The 21,931-nt window shown below is 33.2% G+C and overlaps 2 protein-coding genes across 5 annotated transcripts; both read left to right on the top strand.

The window, feature by feature from the left end:
- Positions 1–298: 298 nt before the first annotated feature.
- Positions 299–11,285, top strand: LOC126708603 (alcohol dehydrogenase-like 2). 4 transcript variants are annotated; one of them, XM_050408408.1, is made up of 10 exons: positions 299–520; positions 643–782; positions 897–943; positions 1,069–1,394; positions 2,967–3,049; positions 3,508–3,583; positions 4,202–4,266; positions 5,925–6,020; positions 10,424–10,536; positions 10,963–11,285. In XM_050408408.1, the coding sequence occupies exons 1-9, from the start codon at positions 469–471 to the stop codon at positions 10,493–10,495; spliced, it is 957 nt and encodes a 318-aa protein (XP_050264365.1). In that variant the 5' UTR covers positions 299–468; the 3' UTR covers positions 10,496–10,536; positions 10,963–11,285. The 4 variants fall into 4 exon arrangements, 3 of the variants coding, with proteins under 3 accessions (XP_050264365.1, XP_050264364.1, XP_050264363.1); XR_007649203.1 differs by having other exon boundaries at positions 300–520; positions 10,424–10,589; XM_050408407.1 differs by having other exon boundaries at positions 301–520; positions 10,428–10,536.
- A 2,380-nt stretch (positions 11,286–13,665) lies between these two features.
- Positions 13,666–20,275, top strand: LOC126708602 (alcohol dehydrogenase-like 1). The gene is made up of 10 exons (XM_050408405.1): positions 13,666–13,911; positions 14,038–14,177; positions 14,295–14,341; positions 14,440–14,765; positions 16,862–16,944; positions 17,502–17,577; positions 18,561–18,625; positions 18,835–18,930; positions 19,642–19,803; positions 19,960–20,275. Exons 1-10 carry the CDS (start codon positions 13,860–13,862, stop codon positions 20,074–20,076), a joined length of 1,164 nt encoding a protein of 387 aa, XP_050264362.1. The 5' UTR covers positions 13,666–13,859; the 3' UTR covers positions 20,077–20,275.
- Positions 20,276–21,931: the final 1,656 nt, after the last annotated feature.

Raw genomic sequence — 21,931 nt, 5'->3', positions numbered from 1 at the left:
TATAAAAAAAAACACTCCATTAAAAAGACTCACATTAAGTATCATATTATTAATTAATAGACTCCTTAAATTTCTAATAAGTGCTATTTAATTTAAGTAAAGGAAAAAGTTAGATACAGTTAAAAAAATTGTGCATATATTTTATCCTTTGACCCATATATATATATATATAATATTATTAATTCTATTTTATTTAAAAAGCAAAGGAATAGGAAAATATATATATTCTTTTTAAATTCTAATCCACCAAAATAAATAAAAGTGACATTAAAATCTGTAACATATCTCACAATATTTGACTTATGTAACTCAACTCTTCATATATGTAAGGAAGAGAACAACAAACTCACATAGACAGATCAACTGAAAAGAAAGGTAGAAAGAAGATCAAAGTAAAGAACTCTCTCATCTCTCTGAGCTTTGGTCAATTGGAGAAGTCATAGAATCTATTTTAATTCATCCATTGCCATGGAGAGCAATAGCAAATCAGAAACAGCAGGAAAAGTTTTAAGATGCAAAGGTTCTTTTGCTTCATTTACATTCCGTTCCTATTAATTTATCAGCTTTAGTTTCTATAATTTCTAGACTATTTGGATCTGTATTATTAACTATATGTTGTTTCTTTGTTTGCAACCCAAACAGCTGCAATTTGCAGAAATCCGGGAGAGCCACTTGTGATAGAGGACATTGAAGTAGACCCACCAAAAGCTTGGGAGATTCGGATCAAAATTATATGCACAACCCTCTGTCACACTGATATCACCTATTGGAAAATGAAAGGAGTAAGTTCTTCCCCACCATAGAAATAACAAATAGTGCACCTATTTAGTCTACTCAATACTATCCATCGTAAATTATCAAAAGTTTTAAATGGAATTAGTGCATTATCTCTCAAGGGACTTGTTGCAGCTTTTCCAAGAATTTTTGGGCATGAAGCAGTGGGGTAATTTTATATAACTCCACCTATCCTTATTTCCATTTCCTGAATGGTTATTCTTCATATAAGTTTCTAGCTTGTGTTATAGTTTTGGCTTTTTTGTTACATTCAATTTCTTTCTGTGGTGATAGTGTTGTTGAAAGTGTGGGAGAGCATGTAGAAGAATTTATAGTGGGGGATACAGTGTTGCCGGTGTTCCTACCGAATTGCAATGAATGCAGAGACTGCAAGTCTCAAAAGAGCAACCTTTGCACAAAATTTCAGAACAATTATCCCTCTAATATGCCCAGGGATGGCACTAGCAGATTTAGAGACATGAATGGTGAGATTTTGCACCATTTCTTGTGGGTGTCTAGCTTCACTGAGTATACAGTGGTAGATGTAACCCATGCTGTGAAGATTACTCCTGAGATTCCAGCTGATAAGGCTTGCTTGCTTGGTTGTGGCGTGTCCACAGGTTAGTCTCTGTAAATTTCTACATGAATTGATTACACACATTTTATAGACCATCAAATTGATAGGGCTGTACTAGGAAGTCATTGCCTTGTCCTTTTTTTCTTTTTTTTGGCTATATTTGGCCAGAGTTTCAATGGAGTAACATTTTTCTGGTCGGATTCAACCGAATAATTGTTTCCTCTGGTTAATTATTTTGAAACTAATTAATAATTGAAAACTGGAGTACAAAATCGTAGTTGTCTGTGAAGCATAAGCAACCAGCAATCAAGTGGTGGCCAAGAAATAGAGCAGAAAGACTTTGATAATCGATAACCACCAATGACTTGTATCAACCGGTCGGCCGTTGTGGTAAAGTCACTTTGCTGAATGTTGCTTTGCATAGAGCAAGTCTAGGTCATATTGGTAATTTTATTTCCGGGCATCGGATAAATTTGGATTTTGGCCAAAAATAGTTGAATATAGACCACAACCAACTAGGCACTAGCTATGTTGGGCGAAGTGGTATCTCCTCCTCATGGTCATTTGTTCGAACCTAGATTGAGCTTAGAGTAGAGTTTAGGTTATCAAGATTTCTAAACTTTTACATATCTCCCCCTTGCCATAAGGGCTTGGCTGTATCATGAGCTCATGTTTGTTCATTTCAGAACAATTCACTACACGAGTTTAGGTTATTAGAATTTATAAAATATAAGGGGCCACAATTCACTACACAAGTTGGAAAGTTTTATAAAGTACTAAAAAAGTTTTTTGGCTTCTTTTTTTTTTGTCTTTTTCTTTTTTCTTTTTCCAAATAATCTAAAACTTTTAGCTTTTTTGAAAATAAATTAGTTTTTGATTTTTTATCACAAACATTAAAGTTATCAAAAATATTATCTTTTGATAGAAACTATACAAATAAATTACCACAAATAAGATGTTTTATATATGAATAATTAGCTAAATAGTTTTTTTTTAAGAGAGATTTTCAACTTATGACGTCAACTCCTAATAATAGATCTCTTATTCAATCATAAAAAAACTTTATTAATTAAACTAACTAAAATCCACCAAATAGTTTCTCAATATAAAGAAGATTTATATTTTAATAAGGAAATTTTTGGATTATAGGAAATATATTGTGTCACAAATAATATCATCATCATTAAATTATTGCTTAAACACCCATTAATGTTAATAAAAAAATGATGTAATTGTTATAAAAAAAGATTGTATCTATTAAATTTGTGAATGTGTGCGGTAGCATTACTCGAAAGTCGAAACCATCTTTCAAGAGTCAATCACACCTATCATGTTACCACCAACCATCAAAATCATTGATGCCCGCACCACCAAGCCTTTTATGGTGAGCCCCACAGTCCACTAATAGTGTTGTCAAATTGTAAAATTATTAAAATAATAATAATTGGATCGCATGATGTTTAAAATCTTTTGGTTCCCTACATTTTTTTTTTCCAATTTTTCTTTGTGTTATTTGCGAAGTGGAGGAGGTTACTACCAAAGTTATAAACAGGTTCCTATATAATTTTTTCTTTTTCTTTTAAAAGCTTCTAAACAGGTTCTCCTGTGGTTGCAGGAATTGGAGCAGCGTGGAAGGTAGCTGAGGTGGAAGAGGGATCCACGGTGGCTATCTTTGGGCTTGGACCAGTTGGACTTGCGGTATGTAAGTAAAAGTTTAGGATTACAAAAATGTTCACACTTTTTTGGTCACAATTGTGATGCGGTAGAGTGTGATTAGAAAAAAAGTGTAATAGAATGTGATTGGGTTTCAAATATCCTTAAAATATTGCAACAAAATCAAGATTCAAGACACGACAAAAGAGACCCCAAAAAAAAATAAAACAAAACCAAGATGAAAAAATAATACAAAACGTTCTGAACAAATTTGATCATTACAGAATACAGACAAATCAAGATTGGGCCAACTAGGTGACTTTTTACAAGTTATAGGATTTTTTAAGATCGCAGATGGTGACTTTTCGCAAAGGAAATGGATATCAAAATCTAGTAAATAATTGATACCGAAATGGGAAAAAAAAAATTACAAAAAGAACTACTACCTATAACAAAAGTCATTGTAATTTTAAATGAATTTATGAAGCACAAATTGATAACAGGTTGCGGAGGGAGCAAGACAAAGAGGAGCTTTAAAGATTATTGCTGTTGATTTGAATCCTGAAAAATTCGACATAGGTAAGCTGTCTATTAATTGATCTAAGGTTTCCTATTATTTTCAACATTACCATATATCATACTTCATTTGTCCCAAATTGTTGATCTTCTTTTTCATTTTGGAATGTCTCAAAATGAAGTATTTCTTTCTAAAATTAGTAAATAAAATTTCTATTTTACCTTGATTTTATTTAAAAAGTCAATTTTTTATTTTATTTTATTGTTTATTGTTTAAATTAATGATGGTAGTTTTAAAAAATTGTACATTTTAATTAACAAACAATGCATTAAATGTTGTTCTAGTAAAAAAATTGATGTTCTAAACAGGACCAACATTTTGGGACGGAATGAGTATATAATATATTCAAGTTAAAGTTCAATCCATAATTTAAATTGGATTCTAATTGCACTTAATTTTGTATTAAATATCCTTTTAATCAAACAATAATTTGATGTGAAATACGTTTAAATTTTCAATTCATGTTAAGTATCATTCCTATGCATATATAGGGATTATAAGTTTTTTTTTTTTTTTGGGAAAAATATAAGCTAGTAGTAATTATTATTTTTTTTTTTTTTGAAACCGCTAGTAGTACTTAAAAGGTCAACAAGGTTGTCATTTTATTTTCATCTATGCAGGAAAAAAATTTGGAGTCACGGATTTTGTAAACCCTAAAACTTGTGGAGAAAAGCCAGTCAGCGAGGTAGGGATTCCTTTTTAATAAAAGGGTTGTGTTAATGGGTACCGTAAGGTGCTCGTTAACAACAACTTTTTGCAACTTTTTGCAACATCCTTTCTACTTTTTGCAGTCTCGTCATTTTTGACAATTTTTAGCAGTGTTTTTTTTTTTTTTGACAACCATTTTAATAATTTTTTGTCCTTTTATTAAATGGGACTCATATAGAAAAATCTTAACAAACACCGCACGATACTTGTTAACATTTCTCTTAATAAAATTATCTTTAGGATTATTTACTAACGTTCAGTTTTTAAATGATTTTGAAAGAATAAGCCCCTCCAATTAATGTGTTGCATACTTGCATAGAAAAAGGTTTTTATAGCCTGGTAGGTGAGGGCCACCTTTTAAAGTGCAAAACAAAGCTATAAACGGAATCGCACATCATATTTCATTTTTGATTTAACTCATGAAGGAAAAAACAATAAAACATATTTAGTTGGCATAAACAGGTAAAAGTTCATTATGTTGTTGGCAGGGACGGAGCTATGCTTTGGCATTTGGGGGGCAATGCCCCCCAACTTTTTTGAAAATTTGATTTATGCATATATATATATATATAGACACAAGTTTAATATTTGACTCCAAAATATATGCACTTAGCCCCCCTCCAAAATATTTACAAATTACCCCATGAAACATCCCAAAAAAAAAAAAAAAATCAACTGACCTTCCTTTTTGCCCAATTGCCCCAAGAATAATTGAAAAACCTTTAGCCAAAACCTTAAAACCAGAAAAACAAACCACAATCCTCTCTCTGTGATGTGTTGTGTGAGGAAGAGACTCTAGCTGCTCTGCCCCTTTTTTTTAATTATATGAAACCCAGTCTCCGTCTCCCAGCTCTTGCTTGTCTCTCTGCTTGTATGCAGTGACAAAGTATAGAACTAGTAGTAATGCGGATAGTAACTGACATTTCTCAATATTCAAGTATAAAGGTGTGGCCTCTAATATTTACACCAAAAAAGAAAAGAAAAGGTTTTTAATAAAAACAAACTTGTGGCTATCGTTAGAGGACTAGAGTACTGGGTAGTGCTGTAGAGACTAATAAGAAGAGGAAAAAAAAGAAAGAAAAGAAATTGGTTGTTTGTTTGACTTTTGTGGTCTTAGGACAATAGAAAAGTTGTTTACTTTTGTAATGAATTGTTAATATTAATATTGTTGTGACTTTATTATCAATAAATTATTAACATTAAATTTGTTAGGTTATGTGGGCATGTTTATTTGGGTTTTTGTTTGGGATTAATTTCGTGGGGAATGTTGTGGATTTGGGTGTCCATAGCATTATTCAAAGAAAAGTTATAAATAATTCATAAACTAATAATGATGATTTAGTGTTGCTAACCTCTAGTGTTGTTGTCCTAATTTTTGAAAATCCTAAAATAAAATCATGAAAAATCACCAACAATGAAACTGGTATTAGTTTATATATTGTAGTGTGATTTTGGATTGCATTTACAAATATGAGATTATGATGTTAATGAACATGATAAAATTCAATAAGCTTACATTAAGCTTGCACCCCCCCCCCCCTAGGTTCGAAGTTTGGCTCCATCCCTGGTTGTTGGATTGTATTGTATTGTATGTGCTCATTTGGAGTTTCCATTTTTTGTGACATTGATAATCAGGTAATTAAGGAGTTAACAAATGGGGGTGCTGACTATTGCTTTGAGTGTATCGGATTGGCATCATTAATGCAAGAAGCTTTTCTAAGTAGCCGAAAGGTTCTTTCTCTCTCGCAACTTCTACTCTTTGTTTGATATGGTTCCCTGTAAATCTTTTTATTTTTATTTTAGAAGATGGTTCCTGTTAATCTGATAGAATCATAGAACCATATAACGAGGAGGAGTAGTTCTAGGGTCCATTTAGATATAATTTATTTTGCTGAAAACTAAAAACACTGTAGCAAAATAATTTTTAAATGTGTGAATAGTGCCGTGAGACCCATTTTTAATATTTTTTTTCCTGAATAAAGTGATTGTGGGTCCCATGAACAGTGTGTGAACAATACATAAACCGTGCGTGAATAGTAACTTTGTCTCCGCACAGTGTAATCACGTGCATGAACAGTATCGATTACTGTTCACAAGCGCTGAAAAAAAAAAGTAAAAAAAAAAGAGAGAATGCAAGACGTGCAACGCATAAACGCAAATGCGGATCCAAACTACACCCTAGTGCCACAAAAAAAGACACAATTTGTGTCACAACTCGCATGTGGTTGGTGAAGGGATATCCCCACAACTCGCCATGTGTCAAGTTATGGCATAAGTTGTGCCTTTTTTTTTTTTTTTTTTTTGAGACACTAGACTTTTTCTATAACGAGAGAATCCATAAGTTTTGGTTACTGTCTTACGCCAAGAAGTTGCAGAAGGCACATCAGATATGACAGTTTAGTTTACTCGATGTAAGATAATCCTAAAATCCACCATACATCATAAATGCGATGTGTAATGTGTCCATAGAGAAAGTGGTGTGTGCAATATATTTATATATATATATATATATATATTTTTGATACAAAGCTTTGACTTGTACAAACAAAAGAAATTGGATTACAACAAAGATGACAGAGACAACGAACACGAAACTACCCATTACAATCAGCTTGAACTAGCTCAAGCAAAACAGAAGGATAATCCCCCACCCAAACCTGGGAAGCTTCATTAACTCTAGCTATATGAGCTAACTCATGGGCAACTTTGTTGTACTCCCTTTTCAAATGTTTGATCTTCTAACTAGAGAAAGAACTCAGCAAAGCAAGAATTCCTTGATACAAATGACCGAGACTACCATCCACAAACTTCGCAGTAATATCATTGACAGTAGATACAACATCTGACTCAATTATAACTTGAGATATCTTCATGTTATGAGCAAGTAAAATTCCAGCCTCCACAGCAAGAGCTTCCACTTCAGCTACTGAAAAATGGCCTTGGAAATATTTGCAGCAAGCTGCTGTAACTACCCCACAAGAGTCTCTAATAATAGCCCCAACACTAGAGTTTCTCCCATCCACCGATGTCGCCCCATCAACATTCACCTTGAACACTCCAGGAGGTGGAGGAGTCCAGCCACCATTTTCAGCATCTTGATTCTTATTCAACGCCACCCTTGCCATCCTATACTCATGCAGATATCTAATGGCAAAACCCCAAATATGGCTCGGCAATCTACAAATTGACTCAAAAACAACAGAATTTTTGTTATGCCATATCGACCAAGCAACGACAAAAAACATTTCAAGATCTCGGACTGATCTTTTATCAAGGATTTACAGCGCAACATCAGAAACATCATACAACTCCTGCCCATTCTCATCAAAATGGATATCCCAACAATCCCAAACCCTCTTTGCCACTTCACAGCGAATGATAGAATGAAAAATTGACTCCACCTCTCTTCCGCAGCAAAGACAAAAATCAGTCTCTCCAATACTTCTTTTCTTCAAATTCACCATTGTTGGAAGGGCATCTACACATGCTCTCCAAGCAAAGATTTTGATCTTTGATGGAATATTTAGGTGCCAAACCTTCTTCCACAACTGCTCCCTAGGATCCCTGCAACAGCTTTCTCCTTTTTCAGACGAATCCACCATATTGAGAGCTACATAGTAAGCACTTTTGACGGTAAACACGCCCTTCATATTTCCAGCCCAAATAATTTTATCCTCCAGAAGATTATAACTGATTGGGATATTAAGAATCGTTTTTGCTTCAAAGGGCAAGAATGTTGACTTAACAAGATCGGCCCTCCATCTTCTAGTATCATAATCAATTAGAGCCGAAACCATGGGATAATCATCAAAACTACAAGGTGGAGAGACCACCTTATAAGTTGTGGGGGTAGGCAGCCACTTGTCTTTCCATATATGGATCAACTTTCCATTGCCAACTCTCCAACACGAACCCCTTTTAACAACCTCAAGCCCTTGCATTATGCTCCTCCAAACATAGAATGGTTTAGATCCCAAACTAGCATTAAGGACATCTCCATGGGGATAATATTTAGCTTTATAAACTCGAGCTACTAGAGAGTTTGGGTTCATGAGAAGCCTCCAACCTTGCTTTGCTAGCATGGCAAGATTGAAAGCCTGAAGGTTTCTAAAGCCCATCCCACCCTTAAGCTTAGATTTGCACAATCACTTCTAACTCACCCACGCAATTCTTGATTCCTGTCCACGTTGCCCCCACCAAAACTTTCTCATCCTACCCTCTATATCATCACACAAACCCTTAGGTAATTGAAAACAACTCATAGTATACGTAGGGATAGCCTAGACCACCGCCTTAATGAGGATCTCTCTACCCCCTATAGACAGAAGTTTTTCCTTCCACCCCGCCAACTTTCTTCCCACCCTTTCTTTAATCTCTACAAAAACTTCATTCTTTGATTTTCCAATAATAGAGGGGAGACCCAAATACTTACCATGCCGAGAATCTTGCATAGGCCCTAAAATCTCCAAAACCTCATTTTTCTTTTCCTCCTCTGTGTTGGCACTAAAGAAAACCGAGGACTTATTTGTATTGATTTTCTGACCCGAGGTAGCTTCATACAAACGAAGAATTTCAATTAACCGTTGACATTCTTGGCTATTGGCTTTACAAAAAAGTAAACTATCATCCGCAAAAAAGAGATGTGTAATCTTAGGGCAGCCTCTGCAAATGGATAAGCCACTGATCAACTGATTTCTTACAGCCTTACTAATAAGAGAAGAAAAACCATCTGCACAAAGTAAGAACAAGTAAGATGATCGGGGATCTCCTTGACGAAGACCCCTCGATGGAATAATGTTACCATAAGCTACACCATTAATAAGCACAGAGTAGGAAACAAAAGTAATACAATGCATGATCATACAAATCCAGCTATCATGAAAGCCCAATTTTTTCATAACCTGTTTAATGAAGCCCCATTCCACCCTATCATAAGCCTTGTTCATATTCAATTTAATTACCATATAGCAATCCCTACCATCTCTTTTGTGGTCTAGATAGTGCATGAGCTCAAAGGCTATAAGAACATTATCAGTTATAAGCTTTTCAGAAAGAAAGACACTTTGATTTTCAGATATTATATGAGGGAGGACTAATTTGAGGTGATTTGCTAAGACTTTAGAAATAAGTTTATAGATCACATTGCTTAGACTAATTGGTCTAAAGTCAGTCATTTTAGCTGGATTGTTAGTTTTTGGGATAAGCGTAATGAATGTTTTATTTATATCAGTTATAGAAATATTGGAATTTAAAACATTTAAAACCATTCCCACAACATCATTACCCACAATATCCCAATATTTTTGATAAAAGATAGCTGGCATACCATCTGGGCCGGGAGACTTGGTCGGATGCATCTACTTTAGGGCAGCTTCAATCTCATCTCTTGTGAACTGCTTGATCAAACATTGATTCATTTCATCTGAGACTTTAGGATCAATAGCTTCAACCACCTCCAGTATCTTCTCAGGATGGGAAGTCATATAAAGTTTCTCAAAATATGAAATAGCCACTTCAGGCACCTCCAAAGCTAAGTCTCTCCAAATATGGTGTGTGCAATATTGCGTGAAAGTAAGGAATTGATGAAATAAACAAATGTGGTGGTTACTGTTCTAAATTAGTTTATTTTTATTTTTATTTTTATTTTTATATGGTGGTAATTAAGAATACTTCATTGATTCATTATAAAAACTAAATTGTTTGCCTGTTTAAAATACCAGGTTCTACCACCATATACCCTTGACATAATAGTTATTTAACAAGTATAAGTTCTTATAGGGTGGAAAATGGGAGATAAGGGCTAAAGTTCAAGTTTCTAGGAAAAAGTTTTACACACATATACACTTAGATCGTATTGAGATTTTTATTTTAGAATAAATTCTAATAATAATAATAATAATAATAATAAATACCAGGTCTTTCACAATGCATACTCAAATTATCCAAATGCAGTAATAAAAAAAAACATCAGAAGGATGCGTATCAAAAATCACAAAGTATTCAGCTTGTTCAACACCCTTTAACCTTCTAGCAAGTGTATCAGCATACTTGTTGCCTTCCACTGACTATCATTTAATTTCCTATTCGTTTTGGTGTTGAAGCATTTATTGACTCAAAAATTGGTTTTGCTAAAGTCAGGGTTGGGGAAAGACAGTGATACTTGGAGTGGAGATGCATGGCTCGCAACTAAGTCTCAACCCCTATGAGTTTCTTCGCGGCAGAAGCGTGATTGGTACATTGTTTGGAGGTATCAAACCCAAATCTGATATCCCTCTCCTCGCCAAGAAATACCTAGACAATGTATGTTGACATTATTTCACTAATTTACGTTGGTTGCCCTCTTAATTAATTTCAGTTTTTCCCCTTTTAATTCAATAGTATTGCTCTTTTTTGTTTGTTGCTGAATTCTTCAATAGTATTACTCAAAATTATTATATACCTATGGGCTATGTCTTAATCGAATAATTTATATCATATCAAATTATTAACAAATAACTCCCATTCTTCAAATTATTATTGTATAACTACCAAGTCCGGAGAAAAGGAAGTGTAGGATAAATATTAGCATTCTTTTATGGTTTACATCAATCAAGCAATCGCTACTATGGTGTTGATCATGATTTTGAATATAATGTGCTACTAGTGATGTGTGTTTGTGCTGTTACTGCTGTAGGAGCTTAGTTTGGACGAGTTCATATCTCATGAATTGAGCTTTCAAGACATAAACAAAGCCTTCGAATTGCATCAAGAAGGAAAGAGCCTTCGTTGCATTATATGGATGGATCACTAGATTGCACTGGCGGAGCGGAGCCAAGGAGGAGCGAGAGGGGTCAGTTGCCCCTCCTGAACTCCTCAAAAGTTCATCCATCATGGTACTGTGTTATGTTTTGATTATAAAGATAAAAGTTTTATTTACTCTATGCATAAATGTACAAAACATTGTTAACGAATGAATTCTGGTCAATGATAAGATGTATTCAATATATTATTAAATAATATTTTTATACATTTTTCAAAAAAATATAATCAAATTGTACAATATATATCCAAAACCCATAATGAATTTGTATGTTTAAGCTAATGAATAATTGACAAGTGTATTTTAAAAGAATGGTAGGAATTTAAAGACCCTAGTAGAATACTCTAGGAATTCTAGAAAATATGAATATGAACTCCAATTTTAATTACTTTAATAACTCTTTTATAAAAAAATTTCTAAACTAAAAAAATGAATATTTTTGGTAGGAATACCTTGAAATTTAAAGACAATGTCAAGAGCAAGCCATACGTGACCAACAATCAACGCCTTCTCGAACGATGCGGGCTAATTATAACTTCTTGTAACGGAACCTAGATTGATCTGGCTCTTATGGGCTCATGAGAGTGAGCCAATTATTCCCTTAGGCTGGTGGCTTCTTTTGGGTCAGCATCTCCTAAAATTTTATTTTCTAAAATTATATAATAACAAACTTCTTTAGTGCTCGAAATGCTGAAACAAATACCTACATTGTCATAAAAATTTCAGGTCTTTTAGAATGAAACCTTTTCTCTCTCCGTAGAACTGTAAATGTAGGGAAGTTTGTGAGGGTTCAAATTCCGTCGTATCACTGCCATAACAACAAGTTAACGACTGCCATAAATCAGCTTGGCATGTTAAGTGACAAAGTAATGACCATCCAGCAATAACACTTTTCATGAACTTTTTAAAATGTGATTAAGAAAGCTTGATAAGGTCAAGCTTATCACATGGAGGTGGGGACGATGAAGATGACCACCTCTAATTTCTCAACCATTTATTTTTAAAGAAAAAGTTAAGGACATTTTTCGAGTTCATTAGTAAAATCAATATAAGGTAAAATAATATAGAATAAGTTTAGAGACACCAGGTTTTTATAATGTGAAAATGTTTGTCCTCTGCTCACAATTTATTCCCTCAACAAGTTATTAAAAAAAAGAAGAAGATAGCATTGATAACAAAATTAAGAAAATAAGTTCTCAATGATCAATCATTACATACCTAGGGAACAAAAGTTTGGCCACCCAATTTTTTTCACAACATATTGAGATTTGCAAGTTATAAATGGTGAACAATAGAAATAATGTTAATAATAGGCTTACATGAGGGTGGTTGTCCATGACTTATAACTTATTTCTCAATGCATTTTTTTAAGAGGTTGTGTTATATTGGCAAAGTTAAGAAAACAAAGCATTACATAATACAGTAGGTTTTCCCTGTATACCGTTTTCCCGATGAAAATAAAATTAGGTATGGAAATTGGGAAGTGATGTACTACCAAGTACCAACCCACCAAACCTGTAATATATGCAAATAACAAACTAAAACTCTCTTCTTTGTTGTACAAATTTTAGATGATTCTTTTGTTCCGTTGGAAAATTTTATGTTTAAATGGTTTATGTTTTTTTTAGATAGTTATAATATACTATTAATCCCGTAGTTTGAACATTTTCCTCCCCTAAATCGCCCTTAACAAAGGGACTAATGGTTTGTTTGAATTGAGGGAGAGAGAGGAGTAGAGTAGATTTAATTTAAAATTAACCTATTTTCAACCAATTTTACTCTATTTCCCTTGACTCCCCCTCCTTCAACCTCCATCCAAATGGGGTATAAGTTTTGTTTTTTTTTTTTTGTTTTTTTTTTTTTGAGAATACTAAATATTTTTAACACATACACGGGGAAAGAAGAAAAGATTTTAAAGAAACTTAAAGTGGTGTATATCAAAAATAGCCTAACTTTTGAATATACAGCACAAGTTTTAAATCTCTTTAACTCACACTTATTTTTCAATGAGGGATTCACCCACTATTTTTTCTTTTGAGAATACTAAATATTTTTAATACATACACGGGGAGAGGGAAGAAGATTTTAAAGAAACTTACATTAGTGTGTATAGTATTGATTGTTATAGAATCATGTAACAATAACAACAACAACAACAACAATAATAATAAAAAGAATGTGAATGATTAATATAATGGAGATTTGTATTTTAAACTCAGTCATACCGTGTGGGTCATCCGTAGTGTATCTTGCTCTCGTACCAAGAATCATCATATTTTCATTCTCAAACGAATCATCATATATATATATATATATATATATTTTTTTTTTTTTTTTTTTTGAGAAAGAAGAATCATCATATTAGTTGGACATTAAAATTTCTTTTATTAAAAAACACTCCATTATAAAAATTCACATTATATATCATATTATTAATTAATAGACTCCTATTAAATTTCTAACAAGTGCTATTTAATCTAAGTAAAGGAAAAGGTTAGGTACGGTTAAAAAAATTGTACATATATTTTATCCTTTGACCCAAATATATAGTATTTTTTTTTTTTTTTTTGTTGAGAATCCACCGACCCAAATCAATTTTATATCAAAATCTGTACGTGTTTCACAATGTTTGACTTGCAGAACAGAACAACAAACTCACATAGACAGATCAATTGAAAAGAAAGGTAGAAAGAAGATCAAAGCAAAGAACTCTCTCATCTCTCTGAGCTTTGGTCAAGGAGAAGTCATAAAATCTAGTTTCATCCATTGCCATGGAGAGCAATAACAAATCAGAAACTGCAGGAAAAGTTTTAAGATGCAAAGGTACTTTTGCTTCATTTACATTCCATTTCTATTAATTCATCAGCTTTAGTTTCTATCTTTTCTAGGCTCTTTGGATATCTATTATATATTAACAACATTTTGCTTCTTTGTTTGCAACCCAAACAGCTGCAATTTCCAGGATTCCGGGAGAGCCACTTGTGATAGAGGACATTGAAGTAGACCCCCCAAAAGCTTGGGAGATTCGGATCAAAATTTTATGCACATCCCTGTGTCACACTGATATCACCTTTTGGAAAATGAAAGCAGTAAGTTCTTCCCCACCATAGATATAACAAATATATGGCTCTCCTATTAAGTCTACTCATTACTATCCAACGTAAATTTCCAAAAGTTTTAAATGGAATTAGTGCATTATTCTCTAGGGACCTGCTGCAGTTTTTCCAAGAATTTTTGGGCATGAAGCTGTTGGGTAATTTTATATAACTCCACCTATCCTTATGAATTATTATTCTTCATATGAGTTTCTAGCTTGTGTTATAGTTTTGGCTTTTTTGTGGTGATATATAGTGTTGTTGAAAGCGTGGGAGAGAATGTAGAAGAATTTACAGTGGGGGATACAGTGTTGCCAGTGTTCCTACCGAATTGCAAGGAATGCAGCGACTGCAAGTCTCAAAAGAGCAACATTTGCTCAATATTTGAGAACAATTTTTCCCCTGAAATGCCTAGGGATGGCACTAGCAGATTTAAGGACATGAATGGTGAGATTTTGCACCATTTCTTGTGGGTGTCTAGCTTCTCTGAGTATACAGTGGTAGATGTAACCCATGCTGTGAAGATTACTCCTGAGATTCCAGTTGATAAGGCTTGCTTGCTTGGTTGTGGAGTGTCCACAGGTTAGTCTTTGAAAATTTCCACTTGAATTGACTACATTCTTTTTGTGGACCATCAAATTGACAAGGGCCGCACTAGGAAGTTAATATTGTCATTTGCGTTGTTCGTTTTTTGTCTATATAATATTTTTGGCCAGAGTTTCGGATTGTACAATCTTTCAAAGAGTTTCAATGGAGTAACATTTTTCTGGTCGTATTCAACCGAATAATTGTTTTCTTCTCTGGTTAATTATTTTGAAACTAATTTATAATTGAAAAATGGAGAACAAAATCGTAGTTTTCTGTGAAGCATAAGCAACCAGCAATCAAGTGGTGGCCAAGAAAAAGAGCAGAAAGACTTTGATAATCGATAACGACGGATGACTTCTAGAGTTATATCAACCTGTCGGCCATTGTGGTAAAGTCACTTTGCTGAATGTTGCATTGCATAGAGCAAGTCTAGGTCGTTTTTGTAGTTTTATTTCCAGTCAATTAGTGAAATTTGGATTTTGGCCAAAAAGTAGATAAGGGCCACAACCTACTGCCATGTTAGGTGAAGTGGTACTGGTATCTTCCCTTGTCATGAAGTCTAGGAGGTATTTATGGGCTCGCTTTCGTTAGTTGGCTTTCGTTGGATTAAGTCTTGAGGGTGGGTTTGGGGGTAGAATTTATGTTATTAAGGTTTTTAAATTACTGAGTTTTAGTTAGCTCAATTGGTAAAGTCTTTTATTCTTGAATAAAAAAATATGGAGTTCAATCCTTACCTACATAAAAAATCAATTGGTATTTTGCTCTGATGATAAAAAATTATAAGTTAAAACAATCTCTCATAAAAAGGGGGTTTAGAGTATTAAGAAAAAGGTTTTTGGCCTTTTCTTTTTAGCTTTTAAATAATCTAAAACTTTTAGCTTTTTTAGAAAAAAATAAAGCTAGTTTTTTTTTCAAATAACCTAAAACTATATATCTTATATATATTTTAAAAAAAGCTAGTTTTTAAATTTTTTTTTACAAATAATCTAAAACTATGTCTATATCTTTTGAAAAAAATAACATTGACTATACAAATAGATAACTGCAAATAAGATGTTTTCAGATCTTCAATTAGTCAAATAGTTTCTCAAAAGAGAGAAAGATTCAATTTAACTTTATAATTAATGTTAATAAAATAGAAATAATGTTTCTCTAATTATTATTATTATTTGTGGTAACCGTAGCATTATTTGAAACCATTATTCAAGAGTTAATCAGACCTGTCATGTTACCACCAACCATCAAAATCATTAATATAAATCATGATGCCGCACTACCTACCTACCCTTTTTTGGTTATTCCTACACATCCACTAAAATTGACTAATTGTGGTGTTAAATTGTAAAATTATTAAAACAATAATAATTGGATAACTTGGGGCCCGTTTGGTTATAGTGTTCAAAAATTGTTGTTTAAAAAGATATGAAAATTGTAGTTTAAAAAGTGTTATTTAAATACATGTTTTTAGTGTTTATAAAACAAAAAAAAATGTGTTTGGTATCATGGTTTAAATTACATGTTTCAGTGTTCAAAAATATAAAATATGTGTTTGGTATGTGTGTGTTAGATGGTAAAAAAAAGCTGAACAAAGTACAAAATAAATATTTTTTAAATCAGCAAAGTACAAAATAAATATAAAATATTTTTTAAATGCTACTGGGTTGCTGTCCCGCCTGTCTGTGTGGGTGAGAGAGTAGTTTTTGTTGACCGGTGGACCCATTCTTTCAAAAAGCTGACCGGTGGACCCATAATACTGTTCAATTTAATTACGAAAATGCCACTCAGCACTAGTTTTTGTTGTTTAAAATCAGTCTGAAGGTGATTTCAAAAACCATTGTTTTAAACATATGTTTTGAACAATATTTTTCAAACACCTTGTTCTGGAATGGTCTACCAAACATATTTTTTTTATTTTTGAACAATAGTGTTTAGTGTTTAAACACTAAACAATATGTTTTGAAATCAATGACCAAACACCCTCTTGGTGTTTAAAATTTTTTGGTTCCCTACAATTTTTATTTTTCCAATTTTCTTTGTGTTATTTGCGAAGTGGAAGAGGTTACTACTAACAGGTTCTCCTGTGGTTGCAGGAATTGGAGCAGCGTGGAAGGTAGCTGAGGTGGAAGAGGGATCCACGGTGGCTATCTTTGGGCTTGGACCAGTTGGACTTGCGGTATGTAAATAGATTTATTGATCTCAATGACTAATATGGATTTTGCTCAAAGTTTCAAGTCCACAGTTGGTCCATGGACGGTGCATTCGTAGCTTTACGTATACATATATTTAAATTAGGTTAAAATACAATTTCTATATTTTATATATATATAAAAAAATAAAAAAATAAAAATCTACAGCTAGACCAGGTTGGGTTCCAATATCAATAAAGCCCCAACAAAATCAAGACACAACACAAGGGACCCAAAAAAGAAAAAACAAAACCAAGATAAAAAAAAATAATACAAAAGGTTCAGAAAAAATTTGAGCATTCTACAGACATTGGGCCAATTAGGTGACTTTTTAGAAAGTATAGAATTTTTTAGTTCGCAGATGTCTTTTCTCAAAGGGAATGGATATCAAATCCACTTATCAATTCGTTCCACTAAATAATTGATACCGAAATGGGAGAAAAAAATAATTACTACCTAACAAAAGTCAATAAAATTTAAATGAATTTTTTTTTTTGAAAGCAATAAAATTTAAATGAATTTATGAAGCACAAATTGATAACAGGTTGCGGAGGGAGCAAGACAAAGAGGAGCTTTAAAGATTATAGCTGTTGATTTGAATCCTGAAAAATTCGACATAGGTAAGCTGTCTATTAATTAACCTAAGGTTTCCTTTTATTTTCTGCATTATCATTTATCAATATATCATACTCCTTTGGTTTCAAATTGTTGGTCTTCTATTCTATTTTGGAATGCCTCAAAATGATGTCCTCTTTCTAAAATTAATAAATAAAATTTCTAACTTATCCTTTACTTTATTTTAAAAGTCAATGCCATTCTTTTTCTATAGTTTAAATTAATGAGAGTTATTTTGGAAATCTTTACATTTTAACTGACAAATAATGGATTAAATGATGTTTTGGTAAAAAGTTTGATTTTCTAAACATGACCAACATTTTGGGATGGAATGAGTATATAAATATAGGCTAAATTGCAAACCATACCCCCCTATAGAATTGTTGGATTCTAATTTAATACAAAATTAAAGTGCAATTAGAATCCAATTAAACTATACCCCTGGAGGTTGGAGGTGTTTGGATTTTATACCCTAACGTTTTAGAATTTGGATTTTACCTCCCTAAAATTTGGAGGTGTTTGGATTTTACTTCATAAAATTTCGAAATTTTTGGATTTTACACCTTAAAGTTTTAGATTTTAAGAGTATAAAATCCAAACATCCCTAAACTTTAGAGTAAAAGTTCAATCCAGAATTTAAATTGGATTCTATTTGTACTTTAATTTTGTATTAAATATCATTTTAATTGAACAATAATTTGATGTCAAATTCCTTTAAATTTTCAATTCATGCTAAGTGTCATTCCAATTAAACTTCAATTTTGAGCCAAATATAATTACATGAAATTTCATGCATTTAAACTTATAATATGCTATATATATAATTGTAATTATTTTTAATTGCATCTAATATATAGGGATTATAAGCTTTTTTTTTTTTTTTAAGTAGAAATGTAAGCTAATAGTTGTTATTATTATTATTTGTTCTGAAACTGCTAGGAGTATTTAAAAGCTCAACAAGGTTGTTATTTTATTTTAATCTATGCAGGAAAGAAATTTGGAGTCACTGATTTTGTAAACCCTGAAACCTGTGGAGAAAAGTCAGTCAGTGAGGTAGGGATTTCTTTTTAATGAAATTATTATGATGATTATTTACTAATGTTCAGTTTTCAAATGGTTTTGAAAGAATAAGCCCCTCCAACGTGTTGCATAGAAAATGCTTTTTATTATAGCCTGGTAGTTCATTATGTTGTCGGATTGTATTGTATTGTATTGTATGTGCTCACTTGGAGTTTTCCATTTTTTGTGACATTGATAATCAGGTGATTAAGGAATTAACAAATGGGGGTGCTGACTATTGCTTTGAGTGTATCGGGTTGGCATCATTAATGCAAGAAGCTTTTCTAAGTAGCCGAAAGGTTCTCTCTCTCGCAACTTTTTTGTTTTTTTTAGAGAAAAAAAGAAAAACACTTGTCCAAGGAGATATTGTGTAACTATATATATAATTCAATAGATAGGGTAATGATTTGAATCCTAAACATCTCATGATTTATGTTTGATATGTTCTTGCTAATTGCCTTTTTTTTTTTTTTTTTTTTTTTTTTTTGAGAAGATGGTTCCTATTGATCTGATAGAACCATATGGCGTGGCATCTTTTCATGGTTTGGGTGGTTCATATGCTAACATTATTAATTAATTTTCATTCGTGCAAATGAGAGAATCCAAAAGTTTTGGTTGCTGTCTACTCCAAGAAGTTGCATAAGGCACATCAGATGACAGTTTACTTTTTTTTTTCTTTGAGAATGAAAGATGACAGTTTACTTGGTAAAAGATAACCCTTTCCACCACACATCATACATGTGATGTGTAATGTGTCCATAGGGAAATAGTGTGTGCATCGCATGAAAAAAAAAAAAAAAAAAAATGTAAACAAATTAATGTAGTGGTTGCTGACCAAATTAGCTCTTTTTTTTTTAGGTAATAAAGGATACTTCATTAGAAAAACTAAACTGTCTGGGTTGTTTAAAACACTTGTTACCAAATTAGTTGTGACTATCATTTAATAATTTCCTATTCGTTTTGGTGTTGAAGTATTTATTGATTCAATGATTAGTTTTTGATAAAGCCAGGGTTGGGGAAAGACAGTGATACTTGGAGTGGAGATGCATGGCGCGCAAGTGAGTCTTAACCCCTATGAGTTTCTCCGCGGTAGAAGCATGATTGGCTCATTGTTTGGAGGTGTCAAACCCAAATCTGATATCCCTGTCTTCGCCAAGAAATACCTAGACAATGTATGTCGACATTATTTCACTTATTTACTCTGCAGGCAATATTGGCATTCTTTTATGGTTTATATCAATTATCAGGCAATCACGTACTACTCATGGTGTTGCTCGTGATTTTGAATATACTGTGTGCTACTAGTTATGTTTGCGTTTGTGATGCAGGAGCTTCGTTTGGACGAGTTCATATCGCATGAATTGAGCTTCCAAGACATAAACAAAGCCTTCGAATTGCATCAAGAAGGAAAGAGCCTCCGTTGCATTATATGGATGGATCGCTAGACTGGACCGCTGCCTATGTTGTACCATGTTGTTAATGACAACAAAGGAAATTCATGATACTGTTAACCAATAAGTTGTTTACCATTTAAGATGAAGTCACTCTTCATTATTTTAATTGAATTATGTTCTCAATTGAAGTTCTTCCTGCGAGAAAAAAAAAAATAATGTTATGCAATGTACGCTCACTAAATTTGGGTCATTTTTTAATTTAGTTTATAAGGTTTAAAATTTCAAATATAGTCCATAATGGTTTACACAATGTCATCTTTTTGTCTTTAATAATGTGACTGTTAAATACTAAATAAGTACTTGAAATGTCACGGGACTTATAATTTTATGCAATGTACGCTCACTAAATTTGGATCATTTTTCAATTTAGTTTATAAGGTTTAAATTTCAAAATTAGTCCATGATGACTGTAAGGACCTAATTTGGGTTCCTTGCCAAATCGTGGATGGACTTAGGCCCAAAAAGCCCAAAAAAATGAATTTGTAGAGAGTAGATTGGAAAACTGGGCTAGAATGAGTTGGACAACAAATAAGATGGATTCGAATGACAAGAAGAAGAAAATGGACAAGTTTTAATTGCAAAAAATCGACCTCGGCAAGGTCCGAGAAGATTAGTTCTTATGTATTACCCTTAAGTTTAGTTACAAGTTTGATTCCTGACTGCTACAATGTTTCTCTCTTGATTTCTCGATCCCTTCTTCATGAAGGGTCTCTTTCATTATATAATTCCCTTTAGACAATCTTGACCCTCCATTTGTAGACCATCCAAGCTTTTACTTGAGTGCTTGTCCCATCGGACACTCTCTCAGACTCCCTATGCGTTGGGGTAGCCAATGCAGCACTGTTCAGGGATCTTCTCCACATTAATGCAGCTAGAAAGTTAGCTGCAGAACATTCAATGCGGTGATAGCAGCTTTCTCCCTAAATATTTTAGGATTCCTCCCTGCCCTGCATTCCTGTAATGCATATCTGTATCAACAGAACTTTCTTGGAGTGCTCCCTTGGATGGTAGACTGGCTCTTCTGACTCTGGCTTTGATTAGCTGAGGAGGTATTCGAACTTGGCCTACCCTCCAGGATATTTGTGATCAAAACTAACTTCTTCATTCACTAATTTGGGCTCCCCTCACAATGTTTATTCCTCCTCGGCTTGGGCTTTAGGCACAATACACACATGGATACTGAGCCCCTGGGCTCAATACCCCTACAATGACTTACACAATGTCATATATTTGTCTGTTAAATACTAGATAAGTACCCGAAACGTCAAATAATTTATAATTCAATGACATTATTTGCTCTCTTCTCGAGAGAAAAAAAATAAGGCATTGCTTGCTCTCCTTTTTAAGAACTCCATATCAAGAATTACTTTTCTAGTGATTATAATGAGTGTTTTTAGAATACGCGCGCGCGCGCGTGTGTGTGTGTTTTTTTATTTATTTTTTATTTTTTATTATTTTTTTATATATATATATGTTCAAACTTTAAATAGACTTTCATTAAACTGGACCAAAGTCCAAAACAGATACATCTTTTATTACTTGATGTTCAATGATGGGTGGGATATCCTTAACCCAGATAACACTATCATTCACAAACTTTGCATTCCTAGCCATTAGATGGGTAGCCATATTGTTTGTTGTACGGCACCGAGCTCCCAAAGCCCATACTGGCATTGGGCCCAGACCCATCTAGGCCTCGGGCCCAAGCCCATACCGGCCTTGGGCGCAGGCCCAGCAGAAAGTTCCAGTTACCTTATGCCCTTCTTGAAACTGCCTTAGAGCAAAAACAAGTTTTGGGTATTAAGTTCCCGGGGTTGACCGGTTAATCTTTCCCGGTAGAGCGCAT

This window comes from Quercus robur, chromosome 12, assembly GCF_932294415.1.
Source record: "Quercus robur chromosome 12, dhQueRobu3.1, whole genome shotgun sequence".
NCBI lineage: Eukaryota > Viridiplantae > Streptophyta > Magnoliopsida > Fagales > Fagaceae > Quercus > Quercus robur.
The sequence above is the reverse complement of the archived record's forward strand: the minus strand, read 5'-3'. Positions and strand labels throughout refer to the sequence as shown.